Raw genomic sequence first — 25829 nt, forward strand, 5'->3', positions numbered from 1 at the left:
ATAACTCTCCTTTCTAATCACTTCCAGTGTTGGAATACCGCCAGATAGACTGTGATGTCACTGGCATTCGATTCACGTGATGAGCTAGAGAATAGTAAAACTAGAATGGTGGGGAAAGCTTTAGCAATGGCATCTTGGTGTACTGTTCAACGCAATACAATACTACCTTTCATACAGAATTCGGATAGGAAACTATTGAAAAAACTTTCTTATTTGTTTATATAGCAGTGGGTATATTGCTTTCATTTCTTCCCATTCCTCTAGCAAAGAAGAGTGGAATCCAAAAAGCTGGTGACAATAGCTACATTGATAATTGTTAGCCTTTGATATGTCTTTTTTGTCGATTTATTCCTAAAACTTTATGATGTTGCCAAATATAATTTATATCGAAATCTTGTACTTCTGAGTCTAAAACATTATAATTAGGAATATCTACTTTCCATGGTTTTTTTAATTAATGCATAACTCTACCATAAGCCTGAGAATCCTTAACACGTTAAATATCATGCTAGTTTCCTATGCTTAAGAATGTCCCCAATATTTCTTCAAAATGTAATGTAAAAAGTTGAAATATTCAATAATTTATTGATGTATTTTTTATTTTATCAATGTTTTAAAACCTTCACCTTCAATGATACAAAACGGATGCACATGTCTTTACATATAAAAAATTAAATACACAATGTTATTTTTTTGTACTTTGGACTTTTTTTTATACATAGCTATTTGTTCAAAAGCACATTTTATTGCATTACGTTCTCTATCAATGGTTCTTTCTATTATTTCAATTGATGTAAATGTTAAAGTAAAACGTTTTCAAATCTTTGTAAAGGATTATTTTTCTTTGATAAAATAATTATATAGCTCTTAATATGTTTATGTAAATTACAGGTATTTCTATAGTATTTAATTTCCTTAAAATTCTTTTTGCAATTTGCTATTGTTTTGTTTTTCTTTGTAAAATATTTCTATACTTTGGACATTAACAAACACATACTTATGTATGTATATTTTAATATTAATAAATAAATAAGTAATGAGTAAATAATGAATAATAAATGAACAATGGTTAGTAAACAAACAATAAAGGGTAGTAAATGAATAATGAGTAATAAATGAATAATGGATAATAAATGAACGAATAATAAATAAATAATAAATCGTAAATAACAATAATAAAAATAACTGAAGATAAACTACAAAATTAATAACTAACAAATTAAAATTATAAGTAATTAATACAATATAACCTTGTTTTATACTTAACGCTTTCTCTACTGCGATCAGCTCTATGAAATGAAAATCGAAATCATTTGTTTCTGTCCACCTACATCCTGAAATAGGAAACGGAAACAAACAATAATCGTGTATCGAAGCATCTTTTATTTGTTTAACTGTTCGTTTCTAACCACAAATAACATAACCAAATGTCAAAACACTGAACTATACAACCTGAAATAATTACCTTTACTTTTATATCAATACTCACTTGATTCGATACGAATACATTTTTTTGATCTTGTTACATGCATGTGAGCACGTATGATGTGTGTATTTATGTATATGATGCATCTATGATGAGAGCGCACGCGTGCATCTGTATGATGCGTGTAAACTGAGGAGTGCGACCAAGACGAATAGTTCTGGATATTTCCAGATAGTTCCATCTCGAGGTGAAAAGAAAAACAAATGTTATGAAAGTCACCAGTTTAGTTTAATCAGCGATTCAGTGATCACATTGATAAGCAAATCAAATAAATAATTGCACTCTAAATTGCAGTATCTAATTATTACAATACCTTTTGATACATGGTGTCAGAAGTGGGATGATTTCAAAAAGCAAATAAACGTCGAAGAAAGGAAAAGCCATAAACAACAATACCTACATAAACAAGAGGTCAAATAGGACATGGATTTGCAAATAATCTAATCTGGGCTCCAAAGCACAGACAATCTTCCAAGATTGAATATTTCCACAGCAGAAAATAATATTGTGGAGTGGAACACATGGTGGCAACATTTTGAAATATATTTGAGATTACTTATGCGAGTAATCTTTATTAGGCTTTTGAGAAATGTTTATTGTCATTATGCTTTACACAATAAGAAGAAAGGCATTATAAATATATAACTTCTTCAATTTGAATATGAATGACATCACACTACTAACGGTCAAAAAAAGTTTTGATAAATATTTTGAACCAAGAAAAAATTTGAAAATATGAACGTGAGATGTAAAATGAGACAACTTCATCAGTTACTAGTTAGGAATGTATTTATAGCAAATATGAGCCCAAATCTGACTGATGTATGCAACGTTTACTATAGAGATAATGTGTAAAGAACCGTTGAATACCGGAAAGTCTTAAAGATTAACACACATCAAGGGTCAAGACAATCATGGTCAGCTGTACCTAGCAGATTATCCACCAAGTCAAACCAAAATCAATTCAGACAGCATCTTTCTGTATTCAACAACACGTGCAGCAGATGTGAGTAAAGGCGTTGTCATAAATGTCCAGCCATGGGTGTCAGATGCAACATGTGTTGAGGTTTGCAGCATTTTGCTAAATTCTGCTTTAGGAACCATCATAAAATTTGAAATCTAAAGATTAATCTAAAAGACCAAAAAACATTAAAACTGGATCAAGAATTTTTTATAGGCTGAATTACAAATGATGGTAATGAAATATTGTCAAAACAATCATAGTATCTTAACATTCAGGTAAATAATGAACAAATTAAATGCATATTGGATTCAGGGTTGTTAAACTACTAGAGGACTAATTTGTCCCAGTCAAAAATTAAAAAGTGTAGAACTAAAATAATAGGACTTGGTAATAAATATATTTCGGTAGTGGAACAATGTCCATTGCAATATCATTTCAATGGGACAATGAAGGATATTCCATTCATTATAATAAAAATGGAATGTCAAACAGTGTTAGGTCTCCCTACTTGCTAAGAATTAGAAATTCTCAAAAGGGTGCATTCCCACAAAAATAATGATTGTGATACCATTATTAAAGAATCGAATGATGTATTTCAGGATTTTGGCTGTCTCCCTTATGTCTGTCGTCTTAAATTTAAAAAAGATAAATATGCCCATAATAATTAGCAAATTACGACCAAAGGTAATTTAATTTTCGAATTGTAAGCATTACATCGATAAAAACGGGGAAAATCGTAATTGAAATAGAACTGAAAAAAAAAAACAGTTACAGAACTGATATATTAAGTTGTGTAATAATTCCGTTCGCGTTTTCCTGCAAGAATTTTATCACATTCATTAATTCCATTATTCTTTTCCACTCCGATTGCGGTAACTTTAAATCTTCAACCTTGAATTTGTTCGTAATATTCTTTCAATTCCAATTATCTAACATATTGCATGTTGAGTGCTATCTTCTTGCATGATCAAGTATTGCACACTTTGCATATGCTGTTGACAAGGCTGATTTCAAAAGTGGAGTATAAAATACGTCTAGCATCCTTAATTATTTTAAAGACTTCGTTCTTTTTCAATAAATCTCCAACAGCCAATTTCAGTGTATAAGCAGCACATCGGATAATTATAATCGTATAATTATTCGTTGTTAAAAATTTATTATCAATACTACCAAAAATTGTGCTATATTTTTGTTAAACATCAAATGAAAAAACATTATTGTGAAGGAATGTTAGGCATTCGGACAGGTTAAGAAAGTACACTTCTTTTATAATAAAAATATAAAATATATTTGAAAATGAAACTCCACACTCTACATGCCTCGACTTTCTGACCATGATCTACCAACTCTTGACAAAGCTTCTTCGACTGTTCTGTTCGTCTGTTGCGTTCCCAGAATTCGTTTCGATATCAAAATCATACCTGTTTCGTTTCTCAAACACTTAATATACTTTTTATAAAGTCTTTCACTTCTATTTTGTGTTTAAGGAAGTTTATACCCTTCTGTAGTTCGAAAAGTAATCTTTGAACAGGTTTTATTTTCAACTTGCACAACTGTGCTCTTCTGGGCCTCGCTAGTGTTACCTTACTATTCTTGAACACTTTACATCCTTTTTGGTCCCTAAGTACCCTATATCCTTTTTTAATGGTAGAACCTATTCAGAATAGGTTATATTTAAGCGCAGGAATACATATTAAATTAGTAAGATGCTTTCTTATCCAAACTGTTTCATCAAAGGCTTGAATCAGCACGTCTCCACTACCTACTGTCTCCAAATATTGCCTATCCCCCATGTGAAGTGCCATTTTGTACTCCGACAACCATTTTCTCCAGTAAGTCATATGGGCTGTGGACCCCGAAATCTAGGATCTAGGTCCTTTGTGAACGATTCAAATATGTGTAGCGATTCTTCGACTCCATCAACCAATGCCTATTTTCTGATATCCTCCAACGTCCTATTCTTACTGCACTCCTTCCAATGTCCTTCCTGACTGCAATTGTGACAACGGCCTGGTTTCTGTCTTTTCTTTTGATTTTTCTTCGAATTTCGATGTTGCAAGCGTCGTGTTTTCAGATTCTTAAGCTCTTATTCTTACTTCTTTGGTCATCAATTATGCAGTCAGGTTAGACAGGGTTTCTGTCCTTTTCTCTAATCAACTCCCATGCCGACACAAAGTGACTCATAGTGGTCGGTAAAATTATCAGGATTTTCGTAATTTTTATACTCTAGTATGTAGTTTTCTCAAATACCCATAGTCGTGGCAGGTATTGGATTTTGTTAACGTGGAGAGCTACATTGCTATACAGAACCATCTCGGTTGCAGTGCGTGTTTCCCAATTTCGGTCTTTTCTTCATATACTGAGGTAAATTTTTTCCATATCTTTCTTAATGAGATGTAGTTTAATAATTTTTTCCATATCTTTCTTAATGAGATGTAGTTTAAAATACGCAGCATCAGATACTCAGTCACATTTAAGACAATTATTTTCTGTGCTAAACTCTCTTGTTTAACTCGTTCGCTGGTTTTTCGAGACTGTTCCGATGAGTTCTTATCCACACTGACTTCCAGTTTTACCATTATACTAGTTATTATATCGAAAAGGATATGAGCGCGTAAGGTTACAGTTACCTGGAATTTCCATACGTTTCAGTTCTTGATTCCCCAAAGTTTTCAATCTTCGTGTCCTCCTTATTGATTTTTGTTCGAAAAGCTTCTTTTGCACTTATCGCATGTGCGCGGTTAACATTAACGAATTCATTTCGAATAGAAAAAGACGTTAATTACTTTAACTAAACTATTATTTGGGTATTATCGGATTTTCGGTAGGTGACATTAAGATAATTCTGAATACATCGGAATGATTAAAAACAATAGACATGTGTACATATTCTAAAACTTGATATTTCAGACATCTTTAGGACAAAGTTTGGTTATGACACATCAATTTCTGTAAATTTCATACGTTTTTAAATATGGAAAGAAGTAAGGTGCATTATAGGCATTTGAGGCTTTTCTTTTGCCGTAAAAGCAAAAATGCCACACAAGCAACAAAAAAAGATATACGCTGTTTATAGCGAAGGTGTTATAACTGAAAACTGTGCAAAATTGGTTCTGTTAGGTTTAAAGCTGATAATTTCAATCTTGATGATGAAGAATGGTCGGGTAGACCCTCTACCACTGATAAAGATTAGATCAAATCACTGATCGAGAATAATCAACGCTCTACGATACGCGAATTAGCAGAACATTAAAATATCAAACTTTAAAAATATTAAACACCACCAACCACGAGTATTTTATGAAGCTTGGATACGTAAATCGTTTTGATATGTGGGTTCCCACAATTTGATGGAAAAAGTCTGATGGACCGCATTTCCATTCACGACTCGCTGTATAAATGCAACAAGGAGGCACAATTTTTGAAGCAAGTAATGACGGGAGATGAAAAATGGATTATTTATAATAATGTTTAATGTTTAATGTTGCCGGTATTCGCCTGAACAAAGTCATGCTTTGTGTTTGATGGAACTGGAGAAGAATCCTACATTATGATGAACTTTTACCAAACAACCAAACGGTAAATTCGGAATAGACGATTAGATGAATTAAAGACAACGATTGAACAAAAACGTCCAGAACTAGCGAATCGGAAGGATATCATGTTTTATCAGAACAATACGCGGCCTCGTGTGTCTTTAACTATTCGACAAAAGTTGTTAGAGCTTGATTGGGATGTCCTACCCTACCCAACGTATTCAACAGACATTGCACATAGTCTTTATAAAATTTTCTTAATGATAAAAACTTTAACTTTTTATTATTTATTATTATTATTAAAATGATATTATAAATTCGTGTTTCTCTAGGGACATTTGTCTCATATTTGGATTATTATTTAATAGGAAGGCCGTCTTCAACTCATGTAATGTCATTCGAGTAACTTCAAGGAATAAAGAAACAAATGAAGAGCGAAACATTGTGTAGCATTTGTTTGAAGAAACATTATATAATGTGGTTTTAATTTTTTTTTTGATAAAGAATAATGCCTAATTATTTATATTTTGTGTGAATAATTACGTGTATAAGAACGTAATGTCACCGTCGTTCAGATCACGTGATAAGGTAGAGTAGTAAAAATGGTGGAATGAGAGAGCCATAGCAATGGTGTCTCAGCAACCCGTCCAACTCGATGCATCATTTTTCATGCAGAATTTGATGATTTTAATGATTATATATAAAACAATTTTGCATGTATTTCAATTCAATTTTACCTTCCTTATATTTCCTTATCATGTTTCTAAAACGTTAGAGAAAGATATGGTTATGCTACACGTATTATTGATGCGCCAGGAGTTGGCTGCTATACTACAAGCAATACTCCTATAATTCATCCAACGAGACGAAATACCGTATATGACGACTGCACGTAATGTATGCGTGAGCAAATCATAACACAATACTCACATCCAATGATTACGTAGACATTTTTTCTAAATTTCATTGTCATTTTTTTGTAATTTACATTATTCGGCTTACAATTAAATGACTTGTATAATCAATAGCACACATAATAATGAAATTATTTTTTCAAACAATCACTTCTTAAAGAAATATAAAATAACTACTACTACTACTACTACTACTACTACTACTACTACTACTACTACTACTACTACTACTACTACTACTACTACTACTACTACTACTACTACTACTACTACTACTACTACTACTACTGCTACTACAATCACCATCATCAACCAAATAATGTTCAGTTTGTTTAAAAGAAATCGAACCATTCGAATAAACAGAGGAACTTGAGGAAAATCGAACGGTTCGAATTGAGCCAAGCAGCTTAAAAGGAGACATGCATTCCGAAAGTTCTTTTAGATAAAAGCTCTCTATAACTGGGTGAGAGTTGTTCTTGAAACTCAAGAAAATCGACCAATAGTTACCAATAGTTACAGACCATTTAAGTAATCAGCAAGCGTTAATGTAAACATTGGTATCTCGTCTCTTTGGATGGACTATAGTATCAGTATTATCAGTTCTAATTTCAGCGGTCATCAAAGTTCTGCTCGATTAAGCTTCAAATCCATGAGCTCTAATTTCAAAAGATCATTAAATGCAACAACGTAGATCAAAGAAAGAAGGAATTAGATCAAGCATTAAATTTAATGATTGCCATAAATTATCAACCATATAATGTAGTAAATGTCGTTGGATTCCAGAATTTTATTCAGTTGCTTGATCCAAAATGATCCATAAATGAAAACTTTATGTACAGAAGGAACAAATTGAAAGAAATATTGTAAAATGTAAAGTATGTTGCAGTAATTACGGATATTTGAACATCGATAGCTACAGAGTCTTATATCGTAACTTGTTAATTTATCTACGAAAATTTTAAATTGTAAGCTATCAACCAAATATTTAGATAGTATATACGTCTAAAAATTTGGCTGACACAGTGTTGGAAGTTTTTCAAGAATGGCAAATAAATGACAAAGTAGTCTCTACAGCAACAGACAATGCTGCCAACATGATAAAAATGTCGATGCAATCATATGTGAGTGACAGTATCTACTTGGAAAGGAATAATTCTATGAATGATACAGATCCTTTGTTGTTTTAGAAGGTATTATTAATAACTAATATATAAATTATTTATTATTTTAGTGATATATGATTATAAAACTACATTAATAACTATGAGATAAATGGAAACTACTACCAAAATTGTCTAAAATGTATTTAGATGCACCGGTTGTTTTAGCAAAATTTGAATCTATTTAGCAAAACACAGCACATAATTTCTGAGAGGAGATTGAAAATAAAAGCAAATAATGTCGAGGTACTTGTTTTTTTTAAATAAAAATCAATGATTGTTTTGGTATTCTACTTTTTTTGTTATACTTCCTACGTTTTTTATCGTAAATTTTCTCCTATTTGGCATTATAATCTCATTCACAATTATTATTGTTTTTTTTTTCTCCTATTAAGATGTAGATTATATACGCTTATAATGTCTACGGCTTGTAAATTTGAATGTCTGGAAACAATCGATAGTTAGGATCAAAATATCGATAACCATCGGTCACTGTCGATAATTCTTCACCACTATATTTCAACATTTATATTTAGAATAAATTTGTTTCCACGAAGCGACAACCTTTTGAAATTTAAAAATTCAAAGTATCAAATTTTTAAAACAACTTTATAATTAGTGATAGCTAAAATTTTAGAATTTTAAGGAAATTCAAGCTAAAACTAATGTTTTAAGTATTCGTTACAGAATATCAAAAGGTAAGTTTGTACTATGTTTTTTATACAAGTGGACACCTATATATCGTGCATTTCATCGTATCATAAACATTTCCTAAATCGTATACAAGTAACACAAAGTTTATGAGTATTTTTATTTCGAGTAGGTATTTAAAAAAATATTTAAAAATAGTAAACGTTGGGTTTGTTTCATAATAAAGTTTAGACATTATTAAAAAATACTGCATCAATTTTAGCTGCCACTTTTTGTTGTTTTCAACTTTACACTGAATTTAAAAAGCAGTGGTTGGAAATATTCTAGCGTGTAGAACCAGCAATTAAAGAAACTTAAGCTATCTTTCGATGTTTTATCTTTATTATGTGTACTTTCAGTATCAAACGTAATGTAAATAGAACTAATGGAAATAAACGATGATCATCTTAAAGATAAAGAAAACAAAAAATATGAAAATAATTTACCCATATACGAACATTTAGACAATATTCAGTAAGATTCAAATGAAGTGGAGTTAGGGACAGAGTAATTGCGTTTTTATATTTTTTATTTATATTTTATATACTTCTATATATTTGAATAGTTCATTAATTTCTTTTATTAATTATTTCAGTAGTTCGTTAATTTTAAAAATTTTATAATTGTAGAATTACTGTAAATATTCAAATTATGTTATACAAATTAGATTTCTGTCGAAAAACATCGATATAATTTTAATTGCAAATTATCGTTCTCTAGACCATTATTATGCATTGGCTGAAACAAGAATAGTAGAGGGGAAACCATGCGGGAACCAATCTGAAGGTTCTTCCTCCACTTGGTGATGTAAGAGGTGCTCCGGTCAATTGCTGCGTGGTAGCAGGATCTTGACATTTCTAGTGAATTGTAACAATTTCCTCTATATGTGTGAACTCGTGTATCATTACTTACAATTTTCTGATTGTAGATCTCTGTTGTTATCGTTACGTTATTGTCATTGAATATGATACATGTTGATACCAAATCCATAATCTCTTTCCTGACTGAATATCGTATATAGACAAGATTCATGAAACGGGTGTTTGCGACGTAGAGTTTGATCCACGCGCAGTGTATTAGCGACTCTCTACAGATCTATTTAGTTCAGTATGTAGCACACTCTATATCGATGTTGAGTCTTACTTAAGTCACTGGTGTTTTATTTCACACATTTTGTTAAAAATGGGTTGAATATTTTATCGTGCGACCAAGGATTTATTATTGTGAGTGATACTTTTATATTATTAGAATATGAGAAGTATGAGAGATTATAATGCTTTACTGCGATTGATGATTGTCCGCCGTAACAATCAGGTTAGGTTTAAAAACAGCTTTTAGTGACGCGCCTTTTAGGCGTGTGATATATACATACACTATCTTTTAGTTGCCTATTAAAAACGTTATAATAGTAATTAGTATTATAATAGAAATGGAAATAGTAATACTAATAATAACTTTAAAGATAACATCGCTCTTCAGCCGCTAATTTTTGTTTGAAGGAGTAAATTCCACGTTTTGAGAAGTCAACAGATTAAAATCGTTTAAATACAGGGAGAATAACTGCTATTAAATTTCTTATCATTGGTGGTAAAGAAGAACTAGACTGGATTGAATGTTTTATCTATCTGATATAACTTGATGATTGGAATTCTAACAATGATTTGTGATATAAATTATAGTCTTTTTATTTCCATTTTTCCATGATTTCAATAAGACTTTGTGGATTGTACAGAATTTATTCAATCTCTTTAAAAAGTGTACAGTAAAGGAATGCATAAGTATCCTTATCTCTTTGGAGAATTTGTTACAAGGTGGATTACTTGTCAAACATTGTGATTCAAGCACAGCGTCTGCATTTTATAGATATACAAATTGAAGGAAGTTAAGATCGGAGCAAAGGAAGAAACTACAAGAGCGTTAAACAAAATATTATTAATTGAAATTATATATAAGGGACAAAGAAAAAGTTACAAAAATTGAAGTTAGCGTTAAGAATGATTGCATACTTGTTGGTAACATGTTCTATTTTAAATGTGCAAGATATTTTAAAAGATAAAATGATAATTCATTTGTTAAGAATCCAAAATTAACGAAGAAAGAAATAATAGTTTATGATAGGAGATTCAGTATATTGTGGTCAGATAATCTGCATTATCTATTGTTATCAAATTTTTTTCAATTTTGTCACAAAGAACTTCATTTAATAATATCATAGGCAAGAATGATTCATCATCGATCTTATATGATATTAACGATCTAGATGGTATAACTCTGTTCGAATATCTAAAATAGATGTATCGTATTTAAAAATGTTTAATCTTGTTTACACATATACAGTAGTCTTTCGATTATCTGATCCCTGGATTATCTGACCACCTAAGTATAAAACAAAAAGTTCACTTGCTGCAAGAGTAATATAAGTTAAAAAAATACAATTTGTGAATTTGAATGGTTTATCAACTTACTTTATGGTTGTAAATCAGGAGTTGTAACCTTATAGATTATGTCATTAATACAATAAACAAGTAATGTTTTATAATATTAATAAATTGTATTGTCATCATTTTCCTATTCACATTTCTACACAAAATTTAACTCAACAAATATCTACGAGATTTGTTATTTAAATGTACATAAAATGAGGCATGTATTATACCTTAAAAATGGTATATATTATGCTAATATATGTATTTAAATGTACCTACCAACCAACCTTTTGCTCTTATTAAATTGGATAATTCAAGGACTACCGTAATCATAATTGATTGTGAACCAGCTGAAGAAATATCAATATTTCTACATAAGAAGTTGTTTATTACTTTCCATGGTTCAATGTAAATAAAAAATTTGTGGATAAATTACTTCTGTTTTTAGGAGATATATCTGTAATATTAAAAATAATAAACAAAGAAGGGATTGTATCATAAATGATTTTAATAAATCCTTGTAGTACGAAGCACGAGAATTTTGAAGTTTTGTGAAATCCTCATCAAGGCTTATCTTCGAATTTAGACAATCAGTATAATAATTCGTTGACGATATCATTGCGGTAATATGATCGTAGGAAGCCTTTTATGTATTGTATTTGCTTTGTATTACTGGCTCGTTGTTTACCCCGTAAGGGTCATATTCGTCATTTATCAAGTCGCTTTAAGTCGATAGCTTATTCAATTACTGATAGTTCTATTGAAACTACAGTTTTCGTCTAACGATTTAGTATAACGATGATTACACGACTTTTGAAAGGGTAACTGAAAGAAAGGATTTTACGAGAATTCGTTAAATCTATTTTTAGATAAAAAATGGACATATCGTTGGATAGAAAGGCACAAAAAGACAACGAAATCAAAAAGAAAGGATAGTCGCAGTTGTAACAAGTGCAGGTAAACGGAAAAACAAGTTCTCATTTTTTTCGTTCGAAACATCGATCCATCCGTTATGCCTCTTTCCGTTAAATTAAATTTTTGTCGATAGATACTATATTACGAACGAATGATCATAAAATATCAAAAATAAATATTTATGTCCGATCGCGTTATCATTTCCTCTCTCGCATCTTAATGCCTGCTGCGCGTCAACTTTTACCAGTAAGCTGCTCTTAGCCTCTTATCCACATTACCTTTCCCTTTTTGCGTTCAACGAGAAACACGTGCACGAGTATAAAACGAATTCGCACAGAGAGCGTCGATTCAGTTACTCGCAACATGTCGTGATACACACGAACAAACTATCGTTTCTATCCATTGAATTTTGTGAATAAATATTAAACTCGCTCCTCGACTACTGCATCTGCAACATACAATTTAGAATAAAGTGCTCGTATGTCTTTCGATCGAGTTAGCACCGTTAAAATCACTCATTACTTGGTTCGGATTGCTGGTCATTCATACTTTTTACTTATTTTATTTTGTTACTCGAGCACCGAAAAACATTCAACAGGATGATACCCGTGTGGAAAGCATTCTGTGAGTATCACTTAGTTGTACTTTATAGTCGCAATGCGACAATACTTGACTTGATGATGCTTCTTAAGAGATAAAGTATATAATATGACTTTAACTTGGATTTTCTTTATTGAGGAAAAATTGTGATATTATCTTTTTACACTAACGTTTCGATCGATGATGTAATTTTTCTCGAGGATATAAAGTTTAATATGTTTTACTGCTTGTACATTTTATAGTTTCCTCGATTTTGTCGATTAAAGTATAATAGTACGTTATTGTCAAAAAAGTCCGTTGAGAAGATTTACAAATGCCAAATTAATATTCGACATTAAAAACTCTTTCCTTTCGTGTTAATAAATATTCAAAGATTTTACTGAAAATTGCTATTCTCATCACGTATAGATCGAGACCGTTCCTTCTCAATTGTTTGCCTTAGCAGTAAATAATGACGGAACTTGATTCGTTCAGTGACACGTACTCTATATACATACATCGGTTTCATTTTGTAAGTTCACGAATTTTGCGATGTAATTTTTGTACATTCGGCATTATTCTTCTGATAATTCGTCCCTTTCGAATCAATGATGTTTCGTGAAAGAATCGTTAAGATGTCACCATCACCATTAGTAAATTTGTAAAGTGACAAAAAGTACGGGCAGAGTATTTGATTTATTTGTATCAAAACCTATTACGTATTTTCACTAACAAAGGGTTACTTTCTTTTTTTGTTACGAAAAACAACAATGCACGATAAATGCTAGAGATTTTACACAATTTGTACCACTTTACATTTGATGTAGAAGCCTCTTATACATCAGATATAAATTAATAAGTAATCGAGACAGGGAAAATAATTGTCTTCTTAAGCAAGGATTAATGGCTTAAGTCAGACATCGCTTTTTCATTATTTCTGCAATCAGTCATTAAACGCACTGAGATATTATCTTGAGGTAGTTTTTAATTTCTTGTATTTGGCTACCTCGTACATCGCCAGATAAGATAAATTTGTCATTGTTAAATCTAACGAGATTTAACCAAATAAAATAGAAGATTCTATGCGTTCGCTGACTCGTTCGTTGATTGATCGATTCATTCGAACACAAAAAAAAAAAAAAAAACATCGCCGTATAATGATCTCTCTTTCTCAAGATTTCGGAAGTTTTCCAAGAATTTTATCATCACGACGTATCGTAAGATTGCATCTTACTAAAAACTATTCCATCAAGTTTCTCCGCGCGGACTTCTCTCGGAATACGAAACGCATGTTCTATTACTACAATAGGTTGTTCAATAAATTTTATCGAACGAGAAATCTCATTGAATAACCTAGTGCTACGTATTCGTCTTACATGTATATGTATATATCATATCTACCGTGGTTTAAGCTCCGGCACAAGTGTCGCTTAATTGCCCGATTTGACCTAGTCTCTATACTTTTGCGGTTTAATTTATCGCAGAAAAGGGTTGGTTTCATCCATTCGTTCAATCAAGTCGAATGTTTCCATGCTGCGCACAATCTTTAATCTTTATACTCGCAACTAGATACGTTTTCGGTATTGTACTTGGTAAACCATTTAGACGGCAGTCTATATAAAGTACGACCGACGTTTTACGAAACACGTCGTTCGGATTTTGTTTCGTGATAACTAGTTAAACCCGAGTCACGAATTATCGTTACGACCCACCCGATGCGTACGACCTTCTTCATTCAAGGATTTTTGGTATCCAAAATTTTCTTTCTCTCTCCTTCCTTAACTTCTCCTTGGTTCAACGTTTGCCGTTTGTCGTTTGCCTTCCCGGCGGACACGAGCCGAAATCAAAATTGTGTTGCACCCAAGTCACACTGTTACGTGCAAGGAATCTGACCTTTACCTAGATAGGTTTGTACGGCTCGTTAGACAGCTGCCAATAGGGAAAGGCTCTGCTAATCGTCATTCCTTCCGCGCCGTTGACCTCGGGCTTTCTTCTTTGCGGCGACGACGACAGCGGCGGCGGCGACGTGGGTCTCTATTTAACGATGCAATTATCAATAATCGATATACTTATTCTATACAGGTGGGCGAATACCACAGCGATGGGTATTTGCGGTAATGGGATTTCTGGCATTATTTAATGCTTACGCGATGAGGGTTTGTCTATCGATCACGATCACTCAAATGGTAGACACGCAGGAACATAAGATCCATGACAGCAACCGTGACGATTGCTCATCGAACGAGACAATTTCCGACTCGGTAAAACCAGCGTCGAACGTAGATCGTTATCATTGGGATGAAATCACTCAGGTAACAAAAAAAAAGAAAAAAAAATATATCGTTGGTCGTGATTGTCGATAAACTACTATAAAATGGCAACGATGTTAGCGGCAGTGGCAACAATAACAATCTTTACCGGTTTTAGGGTGCAATTTTATCATCGTTTTACTGGGGTTACGTAGTGACTCATTTACCAGGTGGAATGCTGTCCGAAAAGTTCGGTGGAAAATATTCCCTTGGTCTGGGCATATTGGCGACTGCAGTGTTTACGCTGATTACACCGGTTGTTGTTAAATTTGGGGAGGCGACAGGTCTGATCGTGGTTCGCGTATTAATGGGCCTTTGCGAAGGTACAACTTTTCCGGCGTTAAACGCGATGCTTGCTCAATGGACGCCGCCGGAGGAAAGATCCAAGATCGGCTCGTTGGTATTCGCCGGTGCTCAACTTGGTACAGTATTTGCAAACTCGTTATCCGGAATCATCCTCCATTACTCGGAGATCGGCTGGCAAGCTGTATTTTACGTGTTTGGTAGCATTGGAGTTGTTTGGTTCTTGATATGGTTGGTAACGTGTTATAATAATCCGGACACGCATCCGTACATTTCCGAGAGAGAGAAGAACTTTTTGCGCGAAAGGATGCATACCCATACGCATAAGAAACCACCTTCGGCACCATGGCGGCACATTCTCACATCTGTACCAGTTTGGGCATTGATAACCGCGCAGATTGGTCACGATTGGGGTTTCTTCACTTTGGTAAACGATCTCCCCAAATATATGAGCAGCGTTCTCAAATATTCAATCAAGAGCAACGGGCTGCTCTCCGCGTTACCCTACCTAACGATGTGGGTTTGCAGTGTAATTACATCCTGTCTAGCCGACTGGATGATCACAAGCGGTGTAATGTCGCGCACAAACGTACGTAAACTGGGAACAACTATTGCTTCGTTGGGTCCAGGAGCGTTCATTATCGCCGCGTCCTACGCCGAATGCGACAGAACAAACGTCGTAATTATGTTCACACTTGGCACAACATTAATGGGTAGGTAACAGTTTGCAAGTAAACCAGCTTTCTCTTCGTTCGCCCTTTCGTACTGTCTTCTGACGATGAATTCAACGTTTGTGTTCCATCGATTGTTGAATTCAGCCCGGAATCGACAATTGTGTCATTTTCCTCGTGATTTCTTTTTTCAGGCACATTTTATCCAGGAATGAAGGTTAACGCTCTGGATCTCAGCCCAAATTATTCTGGCACTTTGATGGCCCTTGTGAACGGCATAGGCGCTTTTACCGGTATACTGACACCGTATATCGTAGGTGTATTGGCCCCGAACGAGAGCCTCTCCGAATGGAGACTTGTATTTTGGATCGTTTTTGCCGTTTTCATAGTGACCAATTTCATTTTTGTACTTTACGCGAGCGGCGAAGTGGAATACTGGAACGATCCTGAATTCATTATACGAGAAAGGGAAGAGAAGCGAAGGAAAACTGAGAACGAAAAGAAGCAGAATGTTGAGAAAACTTCTCCTTAAAACATGACTGAACAAAATTTCATCACTCGATTAAAATCTACCTCGAGATCCTTTAAAACAGTCTGGTAGAGCACGAAAGAATATTCGAACGGTTCTTATATCTACGCCGTCAACTTCTACGACTATGGTATTATGGTCGTTAGATTCGTCGTCGTATGTGCGAAATAATTTTACTATTAACATACCCGTTACGACGTTACTCGAATTCTTCGTTATTATCCGGTATTTTTCCGTCTAGTCCAGCTCATTTTTTTTTTTTTGCATCTCCTCCGATAGAAGGAAATAATAATGTGCAACGAAAAGGAACGACATTACTACACCGATGAACAATATGTATATTGTATATATGTACAGAAAAGAAGCCTTGCACGCTTCAACGGACACGTTATCGAGCGAGAATTAAAGGAATGTTCGATTGACGTTACACATTGACGTATTCTCGTGATGGAGATATTCAGTGTACCTGAAAATATTTGCACGGTTGTATCCGTGCGCGCATACGCATTGTTATTTTTTCCATCCATACAGCGTGTCGTCACCGAAAGAAGTGGAATGAAGATAAAAAATACATGCACGGTGTTATACGTTTCGTCTTGTATAAAGTTTGCGCATTTATACATTTGTATAGACATATGTACACTTATACAAACATACGTAAACAATACATAATTCACATATAAAAACTCCAACAGAAGGAAATTTATTTCATTTGTTTCCATTCGTTTATTCCAATGTAACGCAAAGGATCGTTCAATGAACGTTCCATTCAATTTCGTTTAACTGTGCTTGTATTTGTATTAATAACGGCATTTTACAAACGTTCGTATCGTTTACTGCATTATTTACAAATATTTTTCATTTTGCGCACTGTAATTAGTATCCTTTTTACAAATAACAGGTACAACGGTCGATACTCGAGTGAGCGCGTATAGCTCGCTCCTCGCTAGTTGAATTCATCAACCAAGATCAATAGTCTATCCTAACTCGACGATAATGTCCAGGCGAGCGGTACCTCGATTTTCTTTTTCTCGTGCTTTCGTCGTTGACCACGATATCTTGATTTATTCGGACTCCAGTCAACACTGTCTCGTACTCTCCAGGAAGTCGACGGTAGCGTGTAGGTCATCGGATGTGTATTTATAATTTTTGTAGACTCTGTGGCACAAATGTAATTTGCGAACTTATAATCGATATGGTAATAGTCTCTTAAAGTTTGTTCGTCGCGGAAAGCTTGCATCGCACTCCAAACGTGTGATAACAAACAAGGAAATCTAGAAAGCCAGTAATCGGTAAACTTGTCAGGTATGTCTCCAAGGTTCTCTTGCGCCTCCGGACTCAACTCCCTATAATGATGTTTCTGAAAACAGAAATTAAGAGAACCGTTAACGAGTACTCGACACAACAAGACTACGTTGACATTTTCAATCGATTTTTTCTACTCTGGTATCCGGTACCTTGTTTCGCAATGCCCTTAAAAGATCTCGTACACTGTCTCCACGGTAGCTTCTGTATTTCCGAAGATCTGTTGCGACTTCCACATCGATGAGTAACCTCCAGTCTCCTCGGACAACGCGGTTGTTGTCGGTTTCCAATGCGATCAGCGCGGGACTATCGATCTGCTCTTTTTCTACTCGATCGCTTACATCCTAATAACGAACATAGTTTTCGTGTAGCTGAGCGTACAAGAAAGGACCAAACGAAGAAGATAATACCCAATATGCGGTGAAAATTTAGCCAACGACGAGACGTGTCAAACTATGCTTTAAACGATCCATATACGCAGAGAATTTTAGTGGACGGACGTTTTTATCCACGGGTTTTTGTCGGACGGTCGTCTTTTTCGTCAGTCTTTTTCGTAAAAACGACATCGAGTATATAAGTTCCGCACTGTAGCAACGAAGCTTCAACACCTGCAATCCCTTTTGATCCGAATAGTGAATTATAAACGAAAATCTCTCCCCACCCCCAACCCCACCTCCCTTCCATTCATTGTTATTCGCGTTGCAGAACGATGAGCACACAAGATCCTTTAAACTTCGGTCACCAACAGTTGTAAAGATCCTCTTGGGTCATTTTTGTTACTGGAGTCTAGTATAACAGTGTCCGACAAATTGAAACTTTTTCTTTTTTGCTTTCCAATAACCACCAGGCGATCTTTATAAAGCCTCGTTCCGCAAACAAGAATCCGGATTGCTGTATCGTCGCCACTTTTCAAAAAACACGAGTTTTTGTAAAAATTTAGAATTTTCGACAAAAATAAGGTATTACACGAAAAATAAGAACGTTTAAAAGGTCTAATTGGTTTTAAAAGATAGAGGAGGATAAGTTTCCCGACTATAATGGTATACAATTTATAGTATTAATTGCTTTTGATTTATGCAGATTTATGAAGAAAAAACTGCTCGGTAGAAAGATCGAAACGATTTACATTTCGTTGCTGACGAATATCTTCTCGACCTAACGTTTTATAAAGATACAAAAATAACACGGAGAATCTTCGCACAAGAGCACAATTTATTAAAAACAATTAATAAATTGTATACCACTGTATTCAGGAACTTTCTCTCCTCTATCTTCTAAGATCAATTAGAACTTTTAAACGTTTTGTTAAAAATTCTGAGTTTAAAAAAAAAACTCAAATTTTTCAAAAACTGGGGGTTATACAGCAATTCGACTTTCGTATTCTTATTTGGGGATCGAGGTTCTACAAGAATCAGCTGGTGGATATCGAAAGATAAAATGTAAAGATAGTGTAATTCCATCCAAGATCCAACTTGGCATGAGAAAGGCACTCATCAAATCTATGGGCGAACAATCTGCGGATCAAATCTGGTCCACCATCTCTTAATCGGCCCACACACAGTTGAGATTTATAATTGATTTGCTCGCAGATTTGATCGATCGCCTTTCGCACGAAAAAGACCAGCGAGAAAAATGATCGACTAAACTCATAGGCAAAATTCCAATAATTTTTAACCTTGTATATGGACCTCTTTACTCTATAAGTCGCGAAGTAAGAATATTTGTTGAATGAATTATGTTTCAGTATCCCTAGAATAATATTAATGTGACACAAGCATGTCTGTTTTTTTGCACACTGTCATGAATGCATTTAAGTGGATTAATTTCAATATTTCGTATTATCTACATATCTGACAAAGAGAGGTCGCACCTATAGGATCGTCAATTTTTTTTCAAACTTTTTTTTGATGATTCTACAGCAAAAATAAGTAGACACATATTCGAGTTTCTTTTCCATTTATTTATAAAAATATTCAACGTTTAATTTTTTAAATTTCGTCTTGTATATAGTTTCTTAAAAGCATTGTTACAGCTGCAACGTATGTTTTTCATATTGTTATGTTGCATTTCGTTCGAGGCATTGTAAAAAATAAATAAAAAAAAAACAGAAGAAACATAATATAAAAATAAAAGGATATGTGAAAATAAAGAAAAGAAATTTTATTTTTTACGAGAGATTCGAACTCCAAAATCTTGGGTACGAATCTACGTACCATTCGAAATTAAAAGTAATGAGCAATGGCAAGAAAGCTCGAATATGTGTCCACTTATTTTTTTTTCTAAAACCACCAGAAAAAAAAATTAGCAATCCAATAGGTGTGATCATTCCTTGCGAATGAAAAGAATCATATTTAAGACCGAAGTACACGAAATCTGGTTACAGATCAGTCTTATCTGACACGCACTTACAATCGATTTTAATAATTCGGAACACTAATTTTGAATTTTAAAGTTTCATACAAAGATTCGGAAGTTCCATACCGCACTTATATCGAATATATTGTTGGTACAAAAATTGTACAAATTTTGTTCTCCATCTTACATACTAGTATGCACATTTGGCAACACAAAACTTGTCCCGACGTTTTCGGAAAACCAGTACTCCTAGTTGAAAACAGAATGCATGTGGTCCACTGAAGACTGTCATCGACTATAACGTAGTGTGATCTTAATTTGTGTACTTGTTCTCAACTGGGAGCACTGGTTTTTCGAAAACGGTGGGTCAAGTTTTGTGTTGCCGAATGTACAGGATTACCTCAATATTACCTCTTAGTCCTCAATGCTTAAAATTTGTATTAATCGACCCCTCTCGGAAAGGGTTTGCCGACCCATGCTTTAGATAGATATAGCGTTACCAGTGGGACGCATATTTTTCCCTTTACATGCAGACATTTGTCGGAACAAACACTAATTAGCGACATTCGATATTGACCATATCAGTTTACAACCATTTTCGCCCGCCGCAGGTCAAAGTAGGAGTACATTACGCCCGTCATAATTCAGGAGCATATCGACTCCTGTCATCTAAGTATTAAAACGATCTAAGTATATAAAATAAAACGGATTACCTGAAAAAATCCAAGAATTCGAGCAGATTCCCAGAATATGGGGTGATCGTGAACAGCCATTACCGGTGGTCGTTCCGATGGGTCGCTAGCAATCATTGCCTTTATTAGTAAAAGTGCGAGTTCCTTGTTACTTTGAGAAATTACTTCATGAAGGCCTGCTAAATCGCTCTCACCGCCTGTAGTACATGAAAATACCAAGTGTTGTATGGAGAGAGCAATTTTATCTGCTATATCGATAACTTCAGCATTGTTGATAAGCCAAACAAATTACAAACAAGCAAATTTACGATGAGTTTCTTACAAAGAATGTTAGCCTGTCGCCTCAATGGATCTCCAAATGGGTGTTTCCCATCGGAAAGGACATAGTAGAAAACGCAACCAAGAGAAAAGATATCGACAGCGCAAGTCGTTCTGTTCCCGTTTAACATTTCTGGTGCTATCCAACCGTCAGTTCCTGTTACTCCGGATCTACGTGAAAAGGATACACGACCTAACTGAAGTTTCTTGCACAGTCCAAAATCAGATATCATGGCTCTAACTTCTCCACGTGGTCCAGGAGTCGATAACAATACGTTGTGCGGTTTGATGTCTCTGTGGACTAGGTCACGAAAAGTTAGAATGGTTAAAAAGTTACGATCACGTTGACCAATGAAAATCTCACCAATATCCAGAAAATGTAGATGAGCTAATCCCGATGTGGCTTGTCGCAGAATACTTTTCACAGATATTTTTTGCCTATCGTATCGTCCGGCAACATAATCCTGCAAGGTTGCTTCAGCCAGTTCCAGCGCAATGTACCTAAACATTCGATCCTGCTCTGTGCAAAAGTATCGCACAACATTTGCATGCGCATCTGATTCTCTGAGTAATGCCACTTCTCGATCGGCAAAAGTAAAACAATCCGGCAACAAACGTTTTACCGCTACGGAACGGCCATCGAATTTACCTCTGAAAACATACATATAAAGTTTTATAACTGTTGATGTATATACATATGTGGAATCATATCTATACCATCCCTTACCTGTATACAAAAGTTCCTTCGCATCCTTTGCCTAAAACTTGTCCTGTATCAAAACTAATTTTTCCAATTTTTACCATCCCTTCACCCATATCATGCGATAATGTGAGCACGTTTGATCGCATTCCATAGTAATCATCGGTATGACTATTTTCTCGCGAACCCTGCTAAAAACTGATCGCTCATGAAATCGGTCAGAATTTGATAAGAACAATCAAAGAAATTAAAAATTAGAATTAGAAGACTATCGCAACGTTCGTTCTTCAAATTTCCAGGAAGGGTAAAAAATGTATAGAATACACATGAATCTAAGAAAAAGTAAATACCTGCGAAAGCTGTTGAAACTCTTTGAACTGTGCGTTCAAGTACCAAAACATCGCTAGGATACATCCTACCAATGCGATCAATGCTAATTTTAGTCCTTTATTTTCTTGCTGATTAAACCAAGTTTTGCTCGCGATATAAGTATTTCGTATGAATTCGCGCCAATACATACTACTGTTTGTACTATCGCTAGATTCGCTATCAGTTTGCGTCAAGTCGAGTGGTAACGACTCTTTCGTCGAATTCAAGTATCGTAAGGGTGGTAACGTTTCGATCACAGGATCAGACCGACCGGTAATCTGAAGGGGTTGTTGGTCTTGTAGTTTATACTCAGCCGGTACTTTGTAATGACCTAACCCGGTAATAAGATCGGCAAGATTCGATTAATAACTGATCTTTATATGTTATTGTTCTAGTTGTCTACTCGTTATAGTTACCTAACGTGATAACCGTTTGGTATCCCGTTTGGGTAACGGTGTTGTCGGTGTTATCGACATACGCACGATCACTGAAGGAAAGGGGAACCCTATTATCATTTTTACTCAATTGTGGAACCGCTAGTGGGCCTTCGAGCAGCAGTTGTCCAATATTATTACTTGATATCGTAGCCGTTGTTGAATCAACGAGGGATGGTAGAGCGTAAAGTCCGTACCTATGTTGACCGATATATAACGTTGGACTGCAAAAAAATGCGGCAAAAGCGGAAAAATCATTTTATTATACAAAATAGAGCGCGCACATTGGTTTCGGTCGAACAAATTAAAAAAAAAACTCTTACAATAATTGAATGTCGCTTGGCTTTTTTGCAAAACGTTTTAATAGGAGATCCAATGTTTCATCCGCAACGCTAGTAAAGGGAACCGTTAGCAAGCCTTCCTCTCTCACGATATACACCGCAATTACTGGACTCTGTACATCAAGCTCCCACAAAACAATTCCCAGTCTTTTATCTATGGTAACGATGCGTCCAGTTGAACTCGTTGTAAAATGAACTAAATCTATGAGAAAACAACACGGTTAAAATTCTTAATCCGTGTAGTAGCAAGTGTAACGATAAGATAGGTAACGAACCATAATTTTCTATTCCTTCGGGTTCCATTTTTGCAGCAGAATAATCATAAAATGTAACATTCCATTTTCTGTTTTTTTGTTTGCTATCTATCATAATGATATTATATTCAGTACGACCGACGAAAATAGTGTTTTGCAACTCCACAGGACACGTATTTTTAGCTTTGTCGAACCCTAAAAGTTGTTCCCTTCGACCGGTATGAGGATCAACACTAAACCAAGTGTCAATTTTTCTACCGGTGTACAATATACCATCACTGCTACGACAAGGACTGTTTGCCACAAGCTGGGGAATAGTAAATGGTAATTTCTTCAGAGCTTCAGTTTCTGTTCCAAACGCGTACAATGAACCATCTTTTGGATCTGGTAAAAACATTGGCCTGAAAGAAGGGAGGAAATCAGACAAAGTAGGAAAACACCACAACAAAACAACATCCAAGCATACATACGTAGAAGCTTGTGAAAGGTCAACTGGCACCTTGATAATTGGTTCTAAAACATAAAGGTTAAAGTTACATATAAGTTTACGAAATATTTACATCAATAGTTGCGTCTATTGATACTACCATCGCTTTGCCTCCAAAGCACATTTCCTGAACGTTGTTCGATACCAACAAGAAAACCATCAAGTGTAGAGAACATCAAGAGGGGATCATCTTGTTCTGGTATCAATTCTGTATTTTGTCTCTGTTTATATAATATTTGTCATAATTTTGATTTTACCAAAGGAAGCTTCTATTAACATTAAGATAGATACAAGTAGTTACATACCTCTTGTTCAAAAGAATCTAAATGCTCGGATCGTTCTAATTGTTCTATTGGATCGATAAAACAAAAGAGCATTCCTGTAATCAACAGAACTGGTGCAAATGATTTGAGTAACATGGTTTATAAAATGACTCCTTATCCAGTTTCACAGATGAATTAAATCAAATCAGAATTCTATTCCTTTCAAAGAATAAGTTACAGCTATATAACAGAAGAACTTCTTAAGTATGTGTTCTTCTTTGAACCAAGCAGTCACTTGATTCCTCATCTTGAGTCTAAGTATCTTTGTTATTCTCATTAGTTTTCAGTAGCTTCCATCATATTGAAGTACTACATGTAGAAGGCATTGTACACAAATCTGTTCCTTATCTCTTCATATCCATTTAACTGACTAACATTACATATTGAATAGCAGTAAAAACCTTTTAGACGGTACTTAATCCATAAGTCAACATAAATCTTTTGCAATTATTATTACCATTGATGCACGCACAGTTGCGATGTAAAGTGACAATCGTCGCAAAACAAAACGTCACATGGTATACATGTAGTCGAAAGTAATGTTTACTTTTTTCTGTACGGTTTGCTTTTAAAGCGTTCACATCTGCGACGCAGTCAAACAGTTTTATAATTCATCTTAAATAATCAATATTTGGAAAGTTGTGAAAAATTTGTAATGTTTTACTAACGCAGTAGATGTCTGAACGACGTCGCGCATGCATCCAAAGGACAACGATAACGTCATGGACACGTGGCTCACGTGTGTTCGCGCACGACTTCATTGCATGCTGTCTATGTATGAAACAGTCGAAAACAATTTATGAAGTACACTACATTGTTATGAATTCTAATCGGTAAAGGGTCCGGTATTATGACATATCACTGCTATCTCTATCACTTTTTAAATTTTGTGGTGGATCACTCTTAAATTTATTGTTTACAAATATTCATATGATTATTTTAAGAAATACATTTTATAAATGTATGTTTACTCTCTTCCTCCAAGGCACAAGATTCACGATGTATAACCAATGTCAAGCTATCGATAACAATTCTGTAGATACCAATAAAATTTGAACGTTAAGGCAATAGGCGTATATAACCTATCTCAATTTACTGTCAATTATTCACTTACAAACATGTGTAAGTCGAAGTGTGTCCATTTTATGATACAACACTTCAATTGAAAATCGTCAAAAATGACAAAGAAATAATCATTACTCGTTTTCCATAAGAAATTGAAGTTGGTTGTAAACAGAACTTGTTAAATGATAAACAAGTTCGACATAAACACTTGTCAAAATGACAAAAGTCATAAAATTGTACTTCGATTACTGGTATATCACTATTAACTAAACACAATTAAACTCATTTGGACATAAATTAAATATCGTACTTTTATGTAATAGATTTTAAAATTTGGCAATATAAAAGATTTATTTTTAAAAACAATGATTGCAATAACTGCAATAAAGTGGGGTAATTGTATTCGGTACTCTGGCTTAAGTGGATTTTTGACCACTTAAAGAGAAAATCACTATGTTTCGAGTATTCTTTCTTCTTTGCAGATTGCTTTCGCATACGTTGCGCGACATAGTGCACGAAAATATTATATATGCATACAGCTAATGATGTTGATTGAATACGAGAATTATTTTAATCTTTCGAAATATTTAACCTACATACAATTACAGACAAAATTGAGTGGACAGGCAGTAGAAGTAGGTATGAATTAAGTTTAGTCAAAGTTGTTTTATTATTATGAACTTATGTTTTATATATTATATATT

At 34.3% G+C, this 25829-nt stretch overlaps 3 protein-coding genes across 9 annotated transcripts in view; 1 reads left to right on the plus strand and 2 right to left on the minus strand.

Moving 5' to 3' along the window:
- LOC143150558 (uncharacterized) overlaps positions 1-1602 on the minus strand; it is a 16972-nt gene extending 15370 nt beyond the window's left edge. The window contains exons 1-2 of one of the 3 annotated variants that reach the window (XM_076318932.1): positions 1490-1602; positions 1268-1334 (exon numbers count right to left, since the gene is read on the minus strand). The gene's annotated coding sequence lies outside the window, so the exon portion shown is untranslated. Of the gene's footprint in view, positions 1-1250; positions 1466-1489 lie in introns of those variants that run through there. The other 2 variants (XM_076318931.1, XM_076318933.1) reach the window with 2 other exon arrangements.
- LOC143150561 (putative inorganic phosphate cotransporter) overlaps positions 1-17168 on the plus strand; it is a 24111-nt gene extending 6943 nt beyond the window's left edge. Inside the window, exons 1-4 of one of the 3 annotated variants that reach the window (XM_076318938.1) lie at positions 11968-12715; positions 14753-14982; positions 15098-15995; positions 16148-17168. In XM_076318938.1, the coding sequence (XP_076175053.1) occupies positions 12691-12715; positions 14753-14982; positions 15098-15995; positions 16148-16485 (1491 nt within the window). In that variant the 5' untranslated portion in view covers positions 11968-12690 and the 3' untranslated portion in view covers positions 16486-17168. Of the gene's footprint in view, positions 1-11967; positions 12716-14752; positions 14983-15097; positions 15996-16147 lie in introns of those variants that run through there. The other 2 variants (XM_076318941.1, XM_076318940.1) reach the window with 2 other exon arrangements.
- Ire1 (serine/threonine-protein kinase/endoribonuclease Ire1) lies at positions 17056-24789 on the minus strand. Of its 3 annotated transcripts, none has more exons than XM_076318936.1 (13): positions 24043-24789; positions 23838-23958; positions 23721-23763; positions 23272-23651; positions 22979-23198; positions 22638-22879; positions 22203-22552; positions 21880-22040; positions 21517-21803; positions 21157-21453; positions 20856-21031; positions 17940-18131; positions 17056-17842 (listed from the first exon to the last, which is right to left on the minus strand). In XM_076318936.1, exons 1-13 carry the CDS (start codon positions 24154-24156, stop codon positions 17465-17467), a joined length of 2961 nt encoding a protein of 986 aa, XP_076175051.1. In that variant the 5' UTR covers positions 24157-24789; the 3' UTR covers positions 17056-17464. The 3 variants fall into 3 exon arrangements, with proteins under 3 accessions (XP_076175051.1, XP_076175050.1, XP_076175052.1); XM_076318935.1 differs by having other exon boundaries at positions 21880-22043; XM_076318937.1 differs by lacking the exon at positions 23838-23958 and having other exon boundaries at positions 21880-22043; positions 24043-24107.
- Between the last annotated feature and the right edge of the window lie 1040 nt (positions 24790-25829).

This window comes from Ptiloglossa arizonensis, chromosome 8 (genome assembly GCF_051014685.1).
Source record: "Ptiloglossa arizonensis isolate GNS036 chromosome 8, iyPtiAriz1_principal, whole genome shotgun sequence".
In the NCBI taxonomy this organism is placed as follows: domain Eukaryota; kingdom Metazoa; phylum Arthropoda; class Insecta; order Hymenoptera; family Colletidae; genus Ptiloglossa; species Ptiloglossa arizonensis.